At 42.2% G+C, this 22118-nt stretch overlaps 1 protein-coding gene across 1 annotated transcript in view; it reads left to right on the top strand.

Moving 5' to 3' along the window:
- Window positions 1-22118, top strand: part of HMCN1 (hemicentin 1) — a 319979-nt gene that overhangs the window by 40626 nt on the left and 257235 nt on the right. The window contains exon 2 of the mRNA XM_045027042.1: window positions 12658-12728. Coding sequence (XP_044882977.1) covers window positions 12658-12728 — 71 coding nt within the window. The remainder of the gene's footprint in view (window positions 1-12657; window positions 12729-22118) is intronic.

The following is a 22118-nucleotide window of genomic DNA, read 5'->3' as shown; positions in this document are numbered from 1 at the left end:
AATCTGTAGCTAGTAGCCACACATAAGGGACATGGGGAGGTTAGAGTCAGAAGCTCTACAGAGAATCATAGAGAGAAGTTTGAGGGAAAATATTATTTTTGTTGTTTTAATATAGTTGTGTGTTCAATATTAGCAGAAAGCAACTCTTCCTGTGATTCTTCATCATTTTCATGACGCTCCATGTGCAATATTGCATTGTTCACAACTTACCCCATATTCAGACTAGGGATGTAAAATAGTAAATGGTTAACTGGTTAACTAGTAAGCATTAGTATTACTGGTTAACCCAGCTTAACCATTAACCCCCAGCTCCCGGCTGGCCTGAGCAGCCCCACCGGCCAGCGGACTTTGTCCCCGCTGACCCCAGCCCTGCTGGCCAGCCGGAGCAGCATTCCTGGGCGACGTTGGCCAGTCAGTCAACCCGAGCCACAGCCCTGCCGCCCGGAGCAGCAGCCCCAGGGCGCGCCAGCTGACCCCAGAAACAGCCCTAGCCGCATGCCTGCTGGCCGGAGCAGCCCCACCCCTCTCCCTTTAATCGGTTAACTGGTTAAATGGTATAATTTTAATCGGTTAACTGGGTAAACAATATTTACATCCCTAATTCAGATTTATGCTACTCCTAGCTTTTACAATTTAGATAACAGGAAAAATGAGTGTCTTGGAGTGGGAGAGGGAGGGTGAGTGAGTCGCAGTTCAAGTGGAGACAGGGGCTGTAGGCCTCAGGTCTGGGGCTGTTGACTGGTGAAGCATTCCCCATAAACAGGGTGAATGGGTAACTTCTTCTTGTCTGGAGACCACTCCCACAGCCTATTACATATTGGTATATGTGGCAGATTTCCAGGTATGGGATAGGAAGCAGTACTGGAGCTCATTACTATCTATAGGATTTTTCCAGTATAATGTACCTATGCCAACATTTTTACATGGGGTTACCTAACTGCCATTTGTGCCTTTGAAAATCTTCCCCTAAACAAGTATCCCGATTTTTCCTGAGCCAAGCGCTCCAGACTCCCCTGGGGAAGCGGGGTTGCTCAACTTGTATGAAAACCAAGACACTTGTTACTTGACTAAATATAGATTTATGTAGCTAATTGTAGGCACTCACATTTGCACATTTTGGCCTTACTATAGAGAGTTCTGATGAACAGCTTTCACATTAATTGAAAGGACAAAGGTAGGGTACACTGTACAGTGAAAATAAGAAAAATCAGTTGCTTACTAAAGGCAGCTTTCTAATTAAAGTGTGGAGCAGAATTATACTTTGCGGGGTGATCTCTTAAGAGTGGTGGTTATCTAATAAGGCTGTACAGTTTTCATGGTGTATGCATTATTTTATTTTGCTTTGCAGTGTATATATTTTTCATTTTCAAAAAATGCATATTTTCTAAATAACTGGATATACTCAATGATGTCTTGTCTTAAACATTTCTTTCAAAGGTAGCGTTTCAGTATCTGACTTCAATTTAATGTACAACAGCAATATACTGTATAATATGCACTGATAAGAAATGGAATCAGTTAGTGTTACTCATTTTAATATTAAGACCATCTAAACTAAAGGAAAGTGCTATGTTGTATGGGGGAAAAATTGGTTTATTTCCTTCATGAGTCACATATTAGCTAGAAAAGAAGTGGCCAAATGTGCTTGTAGCTGGACAGTTTTAAAGGCACATAGGGCCAAAGTCTGCTCTCTTACACTAATGTAACTCTGGTAAAACCCTGCTGCTACTTCAAATTTATACTACTAAATGGGAGAATTTAGGCTAGTAGGTATTGTACTGCAATGACATGATGAAAACAGGAAGTTAGTAAAGGCCATCTGCCTTTCATAATTAAGTTTCTCATGGTTGGTTTAATGCCTTAAATCCCAATCCTGAACCAGCTCAGGCCTCATTTAGACAAATCTATTGAATAATGACCATAGAATAAGGCCTTTATTCATAATAAGGTGAAGCCTGGGCATAGTAGTCAGTTTTCCCTGATGCTGCCTTTGCTAACCTAGAGGAATGAACACTCAGGGTAAGATAAGAATATAGTTCACTGACCAATCAGTACTTAGTTGGTCTGCTTTAATTACCATGTATCAGAGGGGTAGCCGTGTTAGTCTGGATCTGACAAATGTGTCTGACCAAGTGGGTATTCACCCAAAAAAGCTTATGCTCCAATACTTCTGTTAGTCTTTAAGGTGCCACAGGACTCTTTGTCGCTTTTTAATTACCATGTGCTGTAGAACTGGACAAAGACCACTTATTTCACATAGGCCACCAAACATCCATCGTATGGTAACAAACAACTTTCAGCCACTACTGATCTGATGGCAGAGAGGGGAAAGACTCCATATGTCTTTACTAGTTTTCTGGACCATCTAGCCCTCCATACCAAATCTCCACTGTATAGATGTTTTGTATTGTATGCGGATTAACTGGTGTTTGCCAAAACTACAAACACCATAGCAGCGTTTATGAGTTATCTGTAATCAGGATGATTTTAGGATTTCCCAGAGTGATCACTCTCCAACTCTCATGTAAACATGCAGCCAGATGACAGTGTGGAAAGTCCTTTAAATACACCATAGTGAACAACTTATCAGTTTACTTATTGAGAACTTTTCCTGTTTATTTACTGAGGAATGTTTTTTTCAAACTTGTCTTGGGGAGGCAAATATCAACATTCTTAATGGCTTTCAAATTCATTGGCAGACAATTCTATGTAGTGGTGTTTGAGCCTGTCCCTAAGCAACTGACCAAACACCATATTGGTTGTATTAAGCTGAGTTTTGTGCCTTTATAGTTTTAGAAAGTCCAGTCTTTGTTCAATAACATGCAACCATTCCTTTTTAAAAAAATCCTTTCATATGTAATCAATTCTGTGTGTGTGAGAGAGGCCTAAAATTCCCAAGATTAGTTTGGAAGACTTGACATTTATAGTGTAGTTTCAAAACAAAGAAATAAAATTACAGCCTAATCAATGTGAACTATCAGCATGTAGTCATATCAATTGTCATGGTTGTTGGAAAATCAGGCCTTGTCTATCTTATACAGTTGTGCTGACAAAAGTTGGCTTTCATCGACAAAATAGTGGAGGTGTACACACTACAATGCTCCTTCTGCCAATTTAACTCTCCTGCTACTCCACAAAAATAAAACCACCTTGATGAGAGGCATAGAGCTTTTTGCGGCAAAATTAGATCGACGCAGTGTCAGTGTAGACGCCATGCTTAGTTATGTGGCCACAAATAACCTCCAGGAGGTGTCCCACAATGCCCATCCTGACCGCTCTGGTTAGCAGTTCAAACTCCGCTGCCCTGCACCCAGGTACAAAGGCATCTGCCCCCCACTCCAAAAGGCTTGGGAATTTTTGAAATTCCACTTCCTGTTTGCTCAGCGTTGACAGCTCACATTGCATCTTTCCAGCTGACCAGGGCGGCTCCATGCACTAAATGATCTCCTGTGTGCAAAACACCAGAGCTGTTGAATCTGCTGGCTCTGTGGGGAGAGGAGACTGTGCAGTAGGGTGACCAGATAGAAAGTGTGAAAAATCAGGACAGGGGATTGGGGGTAATAGGCACCTATATAAGAAAATGCCCTGAATATCGGGACTGTCACTATAAAATCAAGATATCTGGTCACCCTACTGTGCAGTCCCAGCTACGCTCCAGCTGTAGGAACTTTGATACTTATGGGAAGATTTCTCGTGGCATGCTGGGTAAGGCCTATGAACAGGACACGCATCAGTACCGTACAAAGATCAAGGAGCTGAGGCAAGGGAGTCAAACCGTCACTCTGGTGCTGCGCTGCAGATCTGGAGCTGGACACCATCCTCAGCGGTGACCCCCACTGCCAAAAGCCCCATGGATACTTCACAGGGGCTGGAGACAGCGGCCAGTGGACTCAACCCTGAGGACAAAATGGTGGACGAGGAAGTGGAGTTGGAGGATGAGATGGGACAGGCGACCGGGTCGTCCAGTACCGTGGCAAGCCAGGACCTCTTCTTCACCCCTGAAGTTTCAGTCCCAGCACTCCATCTCTGGCACACATTATGCACTGGTGAGTGCTCATTTTGAGTTGATACTGCTCGATTACATGAGGTAGAACTGTCCTTTGCTTTGTTATAAGCTAGAAGTGGGTTACCCTCAGGAGTGAGATATCTGCTTCAATGACCCCCACTTGTGGAAAATGGAGGCAGAATTTACAATATTGTCCCTAGTGATCCCCTTAAAAAAACACCTAGAACCTTTGCCCCATCTTGAACGCGTCCACCCCCCGGGCCGAACTAACAATGTTTAGGGCATTCACTGAGCTGTGTGCTTTCCAAGGGACAGTGAGAAGAGGTGTACTTTGCTATTATGATTCAGTGCTGTGAGTGCACTAATAATTATGCCTCTGTTTATTGTTTATTGTGCTTCTGCAGATGTGCCCTTAAGGAGACCCCCTACATGCCAGCGGAGCGCCTCCTCCAGATAAAGAGGTGACCAAGAAAGAGCGAGGAGGACATGTTTTGGGAGATTTCCAATCCTCTGACATCACGGATCAAGAACACAGAGCAGGGAGAGAGATAATTAATGAATAATTAAAAATAGATAGGCAGGAGAGGAAGCAGGGCAGGAACAAATTTTCGAGGGCCAGGAGCGGATGATAAAAATAATAGAGGACCACACGGAGATGCTGAAGTCCCTAATCGTGCTGCAAGCAGAACACATGCATGCTTTCTCCCCAGAACCCATACAGAACTGCTTACCATGCGCTCCTCAAATCCCACCCACACATTCTCTGGATAACAAAATGGCAGATGAAATTTAATGTTGATAAATCCAAAGTAACGCACATTGAAAAGCATAATCCCAGCTATACATATAAAATGATGGGGTCTAAATTAGCTGTTACCATTCAAGAAAGAGCTCTTGGAGTCATTGTGGATAGTTCTCTGAAAACATCCACTCAATGTGCAGCGGCAGTCAAAAAATGAACAAAATGTGGGAATAATTAAGAAAGGGATAGATAATAGGACAGAAAATATCATGTTGCCTCTATATCAGGGATTGGCAACCTTTGGCAGGTGGCCTGTCATGGAAATCTGCTGGCAGGTCGGGACGCTTTGTTTACCTGCCACGTCCACAGGTTTGGCCGATCACAGCTCCCACTGGCCACGGTTTGCTGTTCCAGGCCAATGGGGGCTGCGGGAAGCAGCGCGTGCCAAAGGTTGCCGATCCCTGCTCTATATAAATCCATGGTATGCTCACATCTTGAATACTGTGTGCAGACGTGGTCGCCCCATCTCAAAAATGATATATTGGACTTGGAAAAGGTTCAGAAAAAGGCAACAAAAATTATTAGGGGCATGGAATGGCTTCCGTATGAGGAGAGATTAATAAAACTGGGACTTTTCAGCTTGGAAAAGAGACAGCTAAGGGGAGATATGCTTGAGGTCTATAAAATCACGACTGGTGTAGAGAAAGTAGATAAGGAAGTGTTGTTTACTACTTTTCATAACACAAGTGCTAGGGGTCACCAAATGAAATTAATAGGCTGCAGGTTTAAAACAAATAAAAGGAAGTATTTCTTCACACAACACATAGTCAACCTGTGGTACTCCTTGCCAGAGGATGTTGTGAAGGCCAAGACCATAACAGGGTTCAAAAAAACTAGATAAATTCTTGGAACATAGGTCCATCAATGGCTATTAGCCAGGATGGGCAGGAATGGTGTCCCTAACCTCTGTTTGCTAGAAGCTGGGAATGAGTGACAGGGGATGGATCACTTGATGATTACCTGTCTTGTTCATTCCCTTTGAGTCACCTGGCACTGACCACTGTCGGAAGACAGGATACTGGGCTAGATGGACCTTTGGTCTGACCCAGTAGGGCCGTTCTTATGTTCTTGCATCTTCCTGGCCCATTGCAGGACCTATTCACTTTACCCCTTCGGACAGATTCCCCAGTGATAGCTAGACTTACACACAGCTATGAGAGCCTCCCTCAGGAGAATGCTTCTCTCACTGTTTTGTCCCTTTTAAGAAGGCATTTTCTGTTTGTTGCTTATTCCTGTTTAATAAAAAACAACAACTCTGAAACAAAATTAATCTTTATTTGTCTCCTACTCACAGCAGTTGCTGCTGTGGCAATTGGCACATTTGCAGACTACAAATTACAGTCAGGAAGCAATCATCAAAATGGTTATTCCAGATGGCATGTAAACAAAACACGGAAGAATGCATTACTTAAAGACACATTACTGGTGCTCATTGTCAAAATGGTGCTTCAAAGCCTCCCTGATTCAAATAGCCCCCTGTTGTGCCCCTCTAATAATCCTGGTATCTGACTGCTCAAAATCAGCTGCTGGGCGATATGCATCCATGCTCAACTCCTAGGGAAACTTTTCCCCTTTGCATAATATTTGTGAAACTGTCTACAGCAGGCCACTATGACCATGGGAATATTTTCCTCATTGAGGTCTAACTTGCCATAAAGGCAATGCCAGTGAGCCTTTAATTTGCCAAACACACATTCCCAGGATCACTATGGACATTTCAGCATCCTGTATTAGTGTTTTCTGGTCTGGAAAGAAAGTCCCTGCTTTCAGCTTTCTGTACATGCCAGCGTTCATGAAGATGCATGTGGCATGCATCTTCTCTGACCACCCTGCATTAATATCAGTGAAATGACCCCGGTGATCCACAAGTACCTGCAATGCCATGGAGAAGTACCCCTTTCTTATTGATGTACTCTGTCAGCAGATGGTCTGGGGCCAAAATTGGGATATGAATGCCATGTATTGCCCTGTTGCAGTTAGAGAATCCCATTGCCACAAAGCCAGCCACTATTTCATGCACATTTTCAAGAATCACAGTCCTTTATAGCAGGATGCAATTAATGACCCTGCACACTTGCATCAATGCAACCCCCACGGTGGACTTCCTGACTCCAAACCGATTTGTGACTGACTGGTAGCAGTCTGGAGTTGCTAGCTTCCACACAGCAATTGCCACACATTTCTCCACCGAAAGGGCAGCTCTCATTTTGGTGTGCGTGCACCATGGGGCTGGGGTGAGCTCCACACACAGTTCCAGGGAGGTGGCTTTGGGCCTCCGAAAGTTCTGCAGCCACTGCTCATCATCCCAGACGTGCGTAACGATGCTATCCCACCACTCAGTGCTTGTTTCCCAAGCCCAAAAGTGATGGTCCACTGTGTGCAGCTGCTCTGTGAATGCCAAAAGTAATCTGGAATTTTCTTTCCATGGCACACAGCAGGGCTTGCATCATGGATTCCTGTTCAGATTCAAAGCTTATGTAATACTGCATTGTCAGCTGCATTGTGTTCAGAACACTGATTGCAACACTAGAGAGCAGTGCAGGATCCATGGTTTCAGGAAGAGATGGGGAGTGCACAGTATATGGGGGCTGTTGAAAAATGGCGTGAAATGTTTTCGGAAGCCCATGGAATGATGGGACAGAAAATACTGCAATGTGGGATGTTGAGCCTGCACCCATGATGCACTGCAATCCACTCCACTTCCCTACAACTCCTAGCTGCAGAAGGTGGTGAGTTGAACAGTGGGATAGCTACCCACAGTGCACTGCTCTCTCTATTGATGCTAGAGCGCCAACTATGGATGCACTCCACCAACACAAGGAACGTTGTGTGAATATGCACAAGCGATGTAATTATAGCGGTTTATGATCATTGGCAGGGCCGGCTTTAGGAAGTGCGGGGCCCAATTCAAACAGTTTCGACGGGGCCCCAGCAGGGATGACTTAAAAAAAAAATAAAAAAAACACATGGGGCTTGTACTCATCGGGTGGTGCTCCTAGTCTTCGGCGGCGGGTCCTTCACTTGCTCTGGGTCTTTGGCGGCACTGAAGGACCCGCCGCCGAAGTGCTGCCAAAGACCCGGAGCAAGTGAAGAACCCGCCGCTGAAGGGCCGCCGAAGACCTGGAGTGCCGCCGGGTGAGTAAAAATTAAAAAGGAGCCTCTAGCCAGGGAAGGGATTCTCGGCCACTTGCCCCCTACCTCCCCGGCAGCCCTGCCACTGGGCGCGGGGCCCTCTTAGGCGCGGGGCCCGATTCGGGGGAATTGGTGGAATTGGCCTAAAGCCGGCCCTGGGGTGTAACTTGCGTCGACTTAACTTTGTAGTGTAGACATAGCCTCAGTTGTGGAGTGCGGGAGGGTGGTGGGGGGAGAAAAGCATCAGAGTAATGAAGAATGGAGGAAACCTCCATAATGAATGAAATCCCAACGTTGTCAATGTAAGTGCCTAAAGTTAGTCCCTTCAATCTATATTTAAGCACCTGAATGTATGCATTCACATTAGAAATTTTTCAGGTAGCTGTCCTTCACCTCAGAAGCAACTTAACACCCAGAAAATGAAATCAAATATGGCTTTTCCTATGATCCAATGATCTTTTTGCAGGTTCCATGACATTTTAACATATAGTGTGCTATGAATTAAACCTAAAGTGGCAGCTTTTCAGGTGAAGGCATGCAACTTGTATGGAAATTGTGTGCGTGTGTTTACTGTGATTTCATGCACTACTGTGGCAGTTGAGCATGCAGATAAACTGGTAATTAGATGTATTAGTTGGTCAATTATGTGTGTGCAATTACTACAACTCTATAGAAATTAGGCACATAAATACAACATTTATGTATATACATTTCTGAAAATCAGGCACTAAAAGGTATTTTGATTACTAATTTATTATTTGTATTCTCATAGTGCCTAGGAGTCCCAGTCATGGACCAGAACCCCACAGTGTTAGGTGCTGTATACACTCAGGACAAAAAGTCCCCCAAAAGCTTACAGTCTAAGTGTAAGACAAGCAGATGTGTAGAGAAAGATGGGGGAGTATAAGGAAACACTGTGACAAGATTGTCTAAATAGAAAAGATACTGAGTGAGGAAGGAATAGAACACACAAGCTGAGTGAAAGGTTTGATGGGGGAAAATGTCATGTTCTGCTTTTTGGGGGGATGGAGGTGGTGGATTTACTTGAGGGGGATCAGTTGAATGGAAAGAAAAAGGGGGTAAGGGGAACAGGGCAGGGGTGGAGAGGGTTGGAGCAAACAATCAATCCGTGCAGGGCAGTGAAAGTCCGAGAACATTATATAGTTGTACATGACCAGAGATCCCTGCTTTGGCTACTTCTGTCTCTGTGTGCTGCAGCGTCTGGCTGGGTGCTCTCTGCAGTTTTTCCCCAAGTGCACATGGTGGTATCTTGCGTAATTTAATTCCATAAAATATTTTGTATAGTGTTTATGAAAGCTGATATACAAGGTAAAGTTGTATTGTGTTGTATGGTAACTGTTACGAAGAATGTCCCTTAAATTCCATCAAGCACTGTGCCAGGGTACTAAGGCTATGTCAACACTGTGCTTTTAGGGACACAGCTGTGCTGCTACAGCCGTGCTGCTAAAAGGCGCACAGTGTAGCCGCTTTTTGTTGGCAGCATAGAGCTCTCTCGCCAACAAACAACCCCCCCCCCCCCAACGAGCGGCAGTAGCTTTGTCGGCAGGAGATCTCTCCCACTGACAAAGCGTTGTTCACACCAGCGCTTTTCGTTGATAAAACTTTTGTCGTTCGGGGTGTGTGTGTGTTTTTTTTTCACACCCCTGAATGACAAAAGTTTCACTGATGAAAATCCAGTGTAGACAAAGCCTGAGAGTCATGCCTAGTGCCTCTGAAATGGAGAGAGTACCTCTTCATCATTATCAGTGTTCACTAGATCTAGCACTTGTTTTTTCCTTTAATTACTCTCTGGTTTAGCAATAACACAGCAATTTCATTGACTCTGACACAGGTAGTGTACATGTGCTGAACTTCTAAGAGTGATTAAAATTAATTGCTACTGTATATTGACAACTTCACCATCTTGAGGTAAAATCCAAATTAATTGTTCTGTGAAAAAGCTTGAATCCCATTCTTTTTCTCTCTCAAGCTTGTTATGGAATTTCAACCTCCAATTGCCAGTATGCAATAATGGGGAATGACCTTATGGAGGAAAATTATGAATGTAGCCACCCTGTCAGTGTTTGTATATCCAGCAGGGATGAGACACAAGGCACTGGAGTGTAACTGCTCCACTTAACTGAAGAAAAATCAACAATAAAATCAAGATGAAAACTAATTGTACAGATATTTGTCTTTTTTTGGTGTTCACTTTCAAAGACAGGGTTCCACTCCCTGTTTAAAACTGGGCAAGATCTTCACTTGGTTTAAATTGGCTATGCTGATTTAAATCAGCTGAGGATCTGGCTCCATGTCTCCAATAGTGGGTTTCTAGATCTCTCTTTGATAAGCAGAGAAAATATTTTCAAAAGCACTTACTGCTCTGGGATTTAAAAGTCTAGTTCCTAGAGTGGATGAAGAAATAAATGAGCTGGTGGTTTTATGTATGTATGTGTGTGTGTGTATATATATAATACACACACATTGCTATTAAGAACAATGGTTGTCAGTGGATAGACCTCAGCCTAAGCAGTTTGGAGACAAGTTCTTGCAGGCATATGCTTTTAAAGAAGTCCGAAAGGAAGAAGAAGAAATGAGTTGCTGAACGAATGTGAGGCAGGATTAGGATGGGAAAGGGGAAACGGGGAAACAAGATTATTCAAAGAGCACCGTGTTCTTAAAATGGACAGGTTTTTTTATGAAATTGTAACATGTTAAATAGTTTAACAAACAGCATTTATGGATAAATGGTTCAAATCAAAGCCATAATAAAAGTCTTAAGGCATCTATAAATTCATAACACAAGGAAATATTTTCTGTGATCTCTCTGGTGACCTTTGTAAATCAAGTGAAAACTACACAGCGCCAGGCATTCATAAACACAGCCCCAAAATAAACCCTTGCGTGTGATTGTGCTAGATTGCAGCCACGGTTGCTGCTGAAAGTGCTATCAAGTGAAGCTTTGTCTGGATGGTTTGAAAGGAAAAAATATCAAGATTACATGGATATTAAATACTCACTTAAGGCTTGTCCACACATGAAAGATAATCTGGAATAAGGTAGGGGGTTTGGATTTAAAGTGGATTCCTGATTAACTTCATGCGTGGATGCTTTTATTCCTGATTAAGAGCATCCATTTATGGAGTTAATTGGGAATAGTTAATCAGAAATAGCTATTTTATATCCCCATTTAGAAAAGCTCTAATTCAGGGGTTGGCAACCTTTCAGAAGTGGTGTGCCAAGTCTTCATTTATTCACTCTAATTTAAGGTTTCACGTGCCAGTAATACATTCTAATGTTTTTTAAAGGTCTCTTTCTATAAGTCTATAATATATAACTAAACTATTGTTGTATGTAAAGTAAATAAGATTTTTAAAATGTTTAAGAAGCTTCATTTAAAATTAAATTAAAATGCAGAGCCCCCCCCCCGGACCGGTGGCCAGCCCCCTGGGCAGTGTGAGTGCCACTGAAAAGCAGCTTGTGTGCCGCCTTTGGCACGTGCCATAGGTTGCCTACCCCTGCTCTAATTTATAGTGAGCATAGGAAATAAATGTGGACACTTGGGAAAACGTTTTGTTATAAACACACTGGATGATGATTTGGAAGACATCAGGAGGGAATGGATGGCTTGGGGGGGTGTTAATGTGATATTTAAACTTCCACTTCTATGTTGCCACTATGAATAGAGCCCTGTGATTGCTGAAAGTTATTTCCTAGTGGTTTGATGGCCAATTGAGTTGAATTTGATGATCTCAGGTTGGTTGTCAGTGGACACAAAACCCAGAACTGGAGTTGATTTCTAGTTTGTGCTTTTGCTGGCAGTCTTGATCTGAGAGACCAGGGAGTGAACTATGTTCTCCCTTCTAGAGGGGAGATGCCCTTCAGGCCTGGCCTGGGTCTTGAGGCACATTTGTGTAACATTGGTGGGAGAAGCTTACCGATCTGTTCTATGGCTAAAGGACTTCAATTTCTCACGCTCAGACATACAACTACATCTGGAACAAACTCATATTAATTTCTGGTGCAACCACTATTCTTTTTCCCTTCTCAGTCACCAGCAGTAATACAAATATGGGGCAAAAGAAAACAGCAGTGCATGCATATGAGAGAGACAGACACATACAGACAGACACAAACACATACATGTGTTTAAGACACATGGAACTAAGGATAATATTTGTACAAAATTATCAGAGTTGTTTTTAATTATTCAAGACTGGTAGACTTAAAATCAGACCCCTCTTCTCTGTAAATCAGCAGCCCTCTGTTGCATATAACCCCTCAACTCTCCTTTAACATGGTCATTTAAATGGCTATCCTTTTCCAAGTGCTAATATGGAAAGGGTTTCATGTCAAAAATTAGTAATTGAAAGCTGCAGTATTTTGCTTTACATGGAGCTGGCTGGCTGCAGAAAGGGGAGCATGCTTCACTGTCAAAAGATGTGGTGGTGTAGTCGGTGCATATGTTCCCCTTGCATGCTGGGGTTGGGAGAGATGATGCCCAATACAGGCCAGTGCCTTGAAATAGTATTCTGCTCTTTTATCATTAAATACAATGTTATTGCTTTTCTTTATTTTTAAAAAAAAACACCATTTTAAAAATACCAGATTGTATGACTCTGAAATTATTGACTCTCAGGGGAATTGTAATTTAATAGCCTTTGGGATTTTACTGCAATCTCATTACACACTTTGCAATTTTTTCTTTTAATCCCAGAAATCGGCCCAGTGACAATTACCACAGATTCCAAGAAATTTCAATATGAACTCCGGGAACTTTATGTTCAGGTGAGTAACTTACCTGTTCTGTACATGGTACTTGCTATGGTCCTTATTTCCTTAGCCTTCTTTCTCACTTGTTTCTACTAGAGGCCCTAGTCAGGCCCTATTATGCTAGCTGCCCTGAATGCATAGTTGACACCCATGTGATTTGTTCTACAACAGGGTGACTAAATTTACTGATTTTGTTCAACAATACAAAATACTAGAACAAGTTGGAGAATTCTGAGAATTATTTTGTAATTTTTTTTTTTTTACTGATTCTGTCAGCTGGGTGAAAAACTGCAAATAATTTGTTGAAATTTTTCAATTTTCTTTGCGTGGGAAAAATTTGTCTGCAATTTTGAAACATTTCAACCTACAAAATATCTAATTTAGTTAATATACATATAAGAAAGGTTGTGTGACATCCACCAGGATACCACCCGACACAGACTGATTAAAGGTAAATTTTCCATCAGATTGACTCAGCCCTTGAAGCACTCTCTGTCATCATGCAGATCTCCTGGGCTGTGTCAGTAGCGGTGCTCATCAGTCAGATGGCTCAGAGTGGGAATTGCCTTAGGGCCTGATTTGGATCTCACACTGATGTAAATCATCAAGAGTAACTCCTTTGCAGTCGGTGGAATTGCATTGGTTTAAAGGTGCTGTAAATGAGATCAGAACTGGGTCCCCTGTGTGAAGGATTTGGGTGGAGCTGCAGTGAGGGTAGGGGTGGCCAACCTGTGGCTCTGGAGCTGCATGCGGTCTTCATAGGTTAATATGGGGCTCCTTGCATAGGCACTGACTCTGGGTCTGGAGCTACAGGTGCCAACTTTCCAATGTGCTGGGGAGTGCTCAGTGCTCAACTCTGCTGTGCCCCAGGCCCTGCCCCCACTCAGGGCTGCCCAGAGGTGAGGGGGCAAGTGGGGCAATTTGCCCGGGCCCCGGGCCCCGCAGGAGCCCCCACGAGAGTTTTTGGGGCCCCCGGAGCCGGGTCCTTCACTCACTCCGGGGCCCCTGGAAAACTCTTGCGGAGCCCGGGCCCCCGGAGCTTCTTCCACTCCGGGTCTTCAGCGGCAATTCGGTGGCGGGGGGTCCTTCCGCCCCGGGACCCGCCGCCAAAGTGCCCCGAAGACCCACGGCAGGGGGTCCTTCCGCCCCGGGACCTGCCGCCGAAGTGCCGGATCTTCGGCGGCAATTCGGCGGTGGGGGGCCCAGGCCCCCTGAATCCTCTGGGCGGCCCTGCCCCCACTCCACCCCGTCCCCGAGCCTGCCATGCCCTCACTCTTCCCCCTTCCCCACCAGAGCCTCCTGTGCACTGCATAACAGCTGATTGCGGTGGGCGGGAGGTGTGGGGAGGGAGTGGGAGGCACTGTTTGGTGGGGCGGTTGGCGGGTGGGAGGCACTGCAGGTTGGAGTTGGGGGAGCTGATGCAGGACTACTTACATAATTAGTGTGGCTCTTTGGCAGTGTAAATTGGTAAATTCTGGCTCCTTCTCAGGCTCAGGTTGGCCGTCCCTGAATTAGGGCATGTCTTCACTGGCAACATTAAAGCGCTGCCGTGGCTTGTATAGTTGCGGCACCAGCGCTGGGAGATAGCTCTCCCAGTGCTATAAAACAACCACCTACATGAGGGGAATAGCTACCAGTGCTGTCTACACTGGCACTTTACAGCGCTGAAACTTGCTGCGCTCAGGTGGGTGTTTTTTCACATCCCTGAGCGAGAAAGTTGCTGGGCTGTAAAGTGCCAGTGTAGACAAGCTCTTAGTCAAAGAAGACCTGGTCTATTTCCTCTTTATAACAATGGAAAAACTCCCATGCCAGATTGGGGCAGTGTTTGCTAGATTCAATCCTTCCCTCCTTAGAGTACTGCCTGAATGACAGCTTGTCTACATTTACAATGCTGTGGCAGCACAGCTGTGTGGTTATAGCGCTTAGTGAAGATGCTACCTACACCGATGGGAGAGCTTCTTCCGGCAGCCTAGGTACTCCACCTCCCTGAGAAGCGGTAGGACTTCTGCCATCAACACAGTGCTGCTACATTGGAGGTTAGGTCAGTATAACTACACTGCTCTGGGGTGTGGATTTTCCACACTTGAGCGATGTTATACTGACATAAGTTCCTAGTGTAGACCAAACCTTAGTAATGCGAGATCAGGGTAGGTCTACACTGCAAAATTAAGTCATTGGTGTACAGCCACCACAGTAATTGAATTGGTTTTATATGTCCACACGACACTCCTTGTGTTGAAGCACTTACACCGATTTAACTGCCAGTGTGGAGCATTATGGGACAATTTCTGAAAGGCAGCAACCGTCGATAAGCAACACAGTGTTGACACTGCGTCCACCTAACAACATTGACTTGAGCGCTATGCCTCTCATGGAGGTGGAGTTGTTATTAGGTCAGTGAGTGGGAAAATTATGTCGGAGGGAGCTACATGTTAGTGTGGATGCTCACAGAGTTAGACTGACGTAAGCTGCTTTACGTTCACCTAATTCTGTAGCGGAGACCAGGTCTAGATCTTCTGTGGATTAAGAGCAGATCTGGCTTAGAAAACTGGCATTAGGAAGAATCCTTTTAATAAAAAGCTACTTGTAAATGTGTTGTGCTCGTTTGTGTAACACAATGAATACAACTTAAAATGTAGCAGAAAATTCTAAACTAGAAATTCAGAGAAAACAATAATATATATTGAATAATAAAACTGAACAACCCTGTTTTGACATTTGTCTTAAATTAGCTAGTTTTAAAATGGCTGCCACCCTCAGTTTGTTTTTCATAACTGGCAGAGAGAAAAATAACTTGAAAAAATGCTGTTTTCTAGTTGAAAAGAAGCCAAAAGCTAATGTTTGCAAATAATTTGCTGAGCAGATGAAGCTTGTAATTAATGTTTAGCACAAAGTCTTAGTTCCAAACAACTTGTTTAAAAATTACTATGAAGTTCTATTTGTTATGATTTATTTTTAATTCTAGTCAATGACATATTGTTTTAATAACTTCATATTCAAACTATGAGCATATAAATAAGTTAATATCAGTATACAAAATGCATCCATTTGAATGAACGATAACATTTGAAAGACCAGAAAGTTAAATTTTAAAAAGTAATTGGAACTATGTAATATTTTGATTAAAACTCCTGGGTTTCTCCCAGAACAGTGAAGCATTTTCCAACCACTTGCCATTTGTGTGTTTCCCAATAAAGCATTTAAGAGACACAGGAAAATGAATTGAAAGAAAGCACTGGAGAAAACAAAAACGGTTTGAGAAGCAGATCATCTTTACATTGCAACAAGAGAGATTAATGCAGAAGGAAAGGACATGGAACAATTATTCGTATTAATCAAAAAGGACAACACTCATGCCAAATATTAAATATTTTAAGCAAGAGCTTTGTGACCATCAGAACAATTAGACAGTGTAATGAGCTGCCAAGGGAGATTATGAAATTTGTCTTCATTAGCATCAAGGCTAAACTTGACATCCATCTAATAGGGGTCATTTGTGAATAACAAAATCAATCTGTCCACAAAACAAAAGCACAGACTACACGAGTCGCTAGAGGGGGCGCTTCCAATACAAGCCTAATCCTTCAGCCCTTACTGTTGTTATTTAGTCCCACTGATTTCCGTGGGCCTTATCTTGAGAGAAAGGGTGAAATGACTATTATCTATATATTACCATAATCTTTTTTATTTTTAATGCAATGCACCCATTAACTTAAATGTGAATTTTGTGCACTGAGTGATGGCAGGATATGAAAAAAAACCACTTGACTCTCTTCTTCCCTAATTATACAGTGACCCTATTCTTTCTTCATGTACGCAGCATGTTTCTCAAATCTACATGAAGTTTAAAAGGGGGAACTGTATTGTGTGGCATTCTCATTGAAGTTCTGCTAAATCAGTGATCTGTTCAAAAGAATATTCCAAAAGATGAAATTCTCCAGATAGATTCCTTTCCAGTTGTATGGAAGGGAACGTGCATCCTAAAAGGATGAGCTGAGTAGGGTGACCAGATGTCCCAATTTTATAGGGACAGTCCCGATTTTTGGGTCTTTTTATTATATAGGCTCCTATTACCTCCCACTCCCTGTCCCAATTTTTCACACTTGCTGTCTGGTCACCCTAGAGCTGAGTATGTAAAAAAGGGTATACTTTGTTTAAATCAACAAACCTTGGGGGAAAACCCCTGACTTTGCATATTTCGAAAAGGAAATTTCCCAGCTTCTCTTACATACTTTCTGAAAAGGTGGGTTCTTGCTCCTATAGCAGTTGGAGCCGAAACCAGGGATGAAATCCTGGTCCCACTGAAGTCAATGACAAAACTTTCAGTGATTTCAGTAGGGCCAGGATTTCATCCCTGAACACAAATCACAAATCTCCCAGCACAACCCCCTCAGACACAAATCAATACAACCATTACAAAAAACCACAACCAGCATACACAATAACCCCAAGCACAAATAGCCCCTCAAAGTAGCACACACCCCTCATTCATCACTCACACAAATCTACACAACTTTCTGAGCACAACACAACCCACATACAAATCAATGCCATCACTCATATAACACAGTCACCACACACAATAACCTCAAACATCACTCTGAAGCCTACAATGTCTGTTGAGTCAGTGTGAAGCAATGGAAATAGCTAAAAAGCATGAGCTCTTTTTGTTTAGACTATCACCAGGTTCAATCATCACTGGGATTCATAGAAGATTAGGGTTGGAAGAGACCTCAAGAGGTCGTCTAGTCCAACCCCCTACTCAAAAAAGGAACAACCCCAACTCAAAGCAGGACCAACCCCATGTTTGTTACTATCCAGTTTTTAAGATCTCAACCAATTTTGGCTTTTTTACACAGGATTTTCTGAATTATAGCAGTGTGACAGCACAGGCTTTCAGCTGCTAATAGTTATAGAAGGAACCCCTGATTGTGCTTAATTTAATAGAGCCCAATAGAAAAATTATCACTGTTTTAATGAGAAGAGTCTTTTCTAATGATGTTTCCAGTCAGATTTTGCACACTAAGGGCCAAATTCAGCCATAGAATAAGTGGGTGCAACTCTATTTGAAGTCAGTTGAGTTAAACCAAGGCTAAATTTAGGCCTCAGAAATGTGGCTAGTTAAGATAAATTCAGATATTTAATTGGAGCTCCTGGGTGCTTATCAAACTAGACTGAACCTAACACTAATTTTCCAGGGAAGTTCAGGATGTAACTATAGGCATTTTTAATTGCAATTTAGAAAAAAAAAATTCTAAAGGAATTTTTCATTAGGAAAAGTTTGATATGTAAAGCTGCTCTCCTCCATAATTTTTTTTTTGTAATGTGATCTACCTTTTGAGAAGGCAGCCCTTTGTGTTTTCTGTTTCCTGCTGTACTGGGAACACTGTGTATTAGTGATTAACAAAGTAGTTTTACTATTTATATGGAAAATAAACATTAGCATAATAGAACACTTCGCTGGTGTGTAACAATACTCTGATTGATTTTAAATGTGACTAGCGAGAGGTTTTCCTTAATGGAAGAGGGCTGTAGGAAGTAACCATTGTCTAGCCTTTGTGTCCACATGTAACACACAAAGCAGAGCAGTCATTTGTTGAAGAGGACACTTAACAACAACAGTTAAAATTAATTGGGATATACTGAGCTATCCTCTAGGATACAAAAGCATTGCCAGGATGAATTTCTGACACATTAAAATCAAAAAGGGTTTTTTTCACAGTGTTTTGGATGTCTGCTTTACTGCTTTCTTTTTCAATAAAAGTCAGAAGGCCATTTTGGAGGGCTTTATAATTAGAATTACATTTAAAGAACAGATACACTCTTTACATTAGAAGATGATAAGGTAGTCCTACTTTGGGAGCATATATGTAAACAGTTCTTTGAGATTACAACCTCTATAGTTACTAAGGCTATGTCTACACTACAGACCTTAGAGTGGCGTAGCTGTACAGCTACAGCTGTACTGCTATAATGTCTACTGCGTAGCCACTCTCTGCTGGCAAGAGAGAGCTCTCCTGCTGACATAATTAAAACACCTCCAATGAGCGGCAATAGCTATGTTGCCAGGAAAGCCTCGCCTGCCGACATAGCACTGTCCACACATGCACTTTTGCTGCTGAAACTTATGTCAGTCAGGGATGTATTTTTTTCAAACCCCTGACAAACCAAAGTTTTACTGACAAAAGTAGTAGTGTAGACAAAGCCTAACAGTTTAACGTTCCATTGCTTACCATTCAAAGATCCAACCTTGCTGAGAGCTGGAAGATTATTAGAAGCATCATATTTTTGTCTATCTATATATATGACATAAAAATGGTCATGCTGGGTCAGATTAAAGGTCCATCTAGCCCAGTATCCTGTCTTCCAACAGTGGCCAATGCCAGGTGCCCCAGAGGGAATGAACAGAACAGATAATCATCAAGTGATCCATTCCCTGTCGCTCATTACCAGCCTCTGGCAAACAGAGGCTATGGACACCATCACTGCCCATCCTGGCTAATAGCCGTTGATGGACCTATCCTCCATGAATTTATCAAGTTCTTTTTTGAACCCTGTTATAGTCTTGGCCTTCACAACATCCTCTGACAAAGAGTTCCACAGGTTGACTGTGTGTTGTGTGAAGAAATACTTCCTTTTGTTTGTTTTAAATGTGCTGCCTATTAATTTCATTTGGTGACCTCTAGTTCTTTTGTTATGAGAAGGAATAAATAGCACTTCCTTATTTACTTTTGTGATGTTTCACTCCATATGTTTATGGAAATATGCTTATGAGTGTAAATATAATGTAACTGGAATATGCTTTATGCAAAAGATCTCTTGTAAGGTATCATTACAAAGCTTATAATCTACTGAGTGTGTTCATCCTATTTGTATGAATGTATCATTCTTGTATCTGAAGCTAGAAATATGAAGTATTACTCTGAAGTCCTATTATAACTATGCAAAGTGTGGGCCATTAATGGTGCCTTGGAATCTTGATGGCTTCCATTAACTAGGAAAATTGGTTGTAAATGGCTCTATTTACTTGCAAACCTTCCTGGGTATGTGCAGGCCAGCCCTGAAAGAATGGAGAATGAGGTCTTATAGTGATATGTGATCATGTCACCTGATACTGGAATCCATCTTAAACCTGGGGCTTTTCCATTTAGAAGGAAGGGTGGGAACCCACAGAGACAAAACTATAAAAGGGGGTGGAAAATAAAAGGGGGTGCCAAAACTATAAGAGGGGTAGAAAAGAACAAAGGGGCTGCAGTCATAAGAAATCCCCTACTTACCACCTAAGCTGGAACTAACAAGAACTGTACCAGGGAAAAGATTGGGCCCAGACTAAGAAGGAGTCTAGTCTTTGAAAGAAGCTTATTGGAACATCTCTGAGGGTGAGATTTACCTGTATTCAGTTTCTTAATGTATTAGGCTTAGACTTGCGTGTTTTTGCTTTATTTTACTTGGTGACTTACTTTGTTCTGTCTGTTATTACTTGGAACCACTTAAATCCTACTTTTTATTCTTAATAAAATCACTTTTGTTTATTATTGAACCCAGAGTAAGTGATTAATACCTGTGGGAGCAAACAGCTGTGCATATCTCTCTATCAGTGTTACAGAGGGCAGACAATTTATGTTTACCCTGTATAAGCTTTATACAGAGTAAAACGGATTTATTTGGGATTTGGATCCCATTGGCAACTGGGTGTCTGGGTCCTGGAGATAGATAACCTGCTGAGTGGTTTTCAGTTAAAGCCTGCAGCTTTGGGGACATGTTTCAGACCTGGGTCTGTGTTGCAGCAGGCTGGCGTGACTGGCTCAACAAGGCAGGGTTCTGGAGTTCCAAGCTGACAGGGAAGACGGGCTCAGAGGTAATTTCAGCGCATCAGATGACAGTACCAAGGAGGTCTCTGTGATCGAACCCGTCACAACTTTCTCCACACCAGTCATGATTGTATAGCCCTCAATCATATTGCCCCTTAGTTGTCTCTTTTCCAACCTGAAAAGTCCCAGTTTTATTAATCTCTCCTTCATTGTGATATTGGACTGCCTCCAAAGTGTAGAAAAAACAATAACATTTATATTTTTCTTTTTTCTCAACCTGGAGAGGTAGTTTAATTACAGAGATATGTTTGTGTGTGTTGGGGTGTGTGTGTGTGTATGTGTGTGAGGAATTTACTATGGGAAAGCTAAGTAGAAGAAATAAGGGTTGGTCTACACTGAAAAAAATTTACATCTGCATAGCTACATTTCCCTGGGGTGTGAAAAATCCACGCCCCCCCCTCCCGAGTCACATAGTTAGGGAGACCTAACCTCCAGTGTAGACAGTACTTGGTCAATGGAAGAATTTTTCCATTGACCTAGCTACCACCTCTTGTGGAAATGGAGTAACTATGCTGACAAGAGAACCCCCTCCCGCTGTAACGTTTCAAATGCAAACAAGCCCTAAATTTTGCATTTACTTCCAAAAGTGGTGAGGTTTCTTGTCATTCTCATCTCCTGCAGGGATGTGATGCATAGTTCAGATGCTTTGAAAGTTCTGTCTTCTACAGGAAAACATTATATTTTTGCAAGAAATATGAACTTTTGTTTAAGTGTTATTTTTCCATAAATTTTAAATTAAGCGGAGAAACTGACTCTTAGATAATGTTAAACTTAGCAATACTTAATATTTTGATTAAACACCCCCACCCCAAAAAACCTCAACAAGTTCCAACTAGTATAAACTCTGAAGCCGCCCGCTTAGGAACACAGGTTACTGTGAACACATCCCCTGTAACCCCTGGCCTAAGCTCCATATACTGGTTCTCCCCCAGCAGGATGGATTTGATAAATCATGATTTAAATCACTAGTCAGAAAGACTCGATTTAATCATAGTTTTCTACATAAAAGTTCATTATTGTTGGTTGTTATAACCTTAATACATATTCTTCACAACTCAGAGCTAGATGTAGGTTTCATTTTTAGAAGGTACACAATATACATTTTTAAAAAGTGATCTTATTTTGAAAACTTATCAGATTCATTTTCTGATATAGCTGTAAAACTAATGATTGTTTGGTTATTTCATTTACCAAAGGTAATTGAAGCAGATATTTATGAAGTCATTGGGAGGTGAACTATCTCCAATTTAACAGGTTAATCATTAATATTGGGAAGATTTTCTTGCCATGCTGTATTAGGAGGAGAACATCACCAGAAAGACATTTAAATTGTTTTATTTAACTAAAACAACAATGTTATGTATTCTGGATTTTTTTCTTCAACAGCAAACATATAATATTTTAACAAAAAAACATATGCCCCTCGCTTCTCATATTTATCTCCAGACTTCTTCTCCTTGTCCAAATCTATTCCGCCCCCCAAAAATCTTCTATTAATTGAACTTTTTGAAGCTTTGCACTTTTAGAGAGAGGT

This window comes from Mauremys mutica, chromosome 8, assembly GCF_020497125.1.
Source record: "Mauremys mutica isolate MM-2020 ecotype Southern chromosome 8, ASM2049712v1, whole genome shotgun sequence".
In the NCBI taxonomy this organism is placed as follows: Eukaryota; Metazoa; Chordata; order Testudines; family Geoemydidae; genus Mauremys; species Mauremys mutica.
The sequence above is the reverse complement of the archived record's forward strand: the minus strand, read 5'-3'. Positions and strand labels throughout refer to the sequence as shown.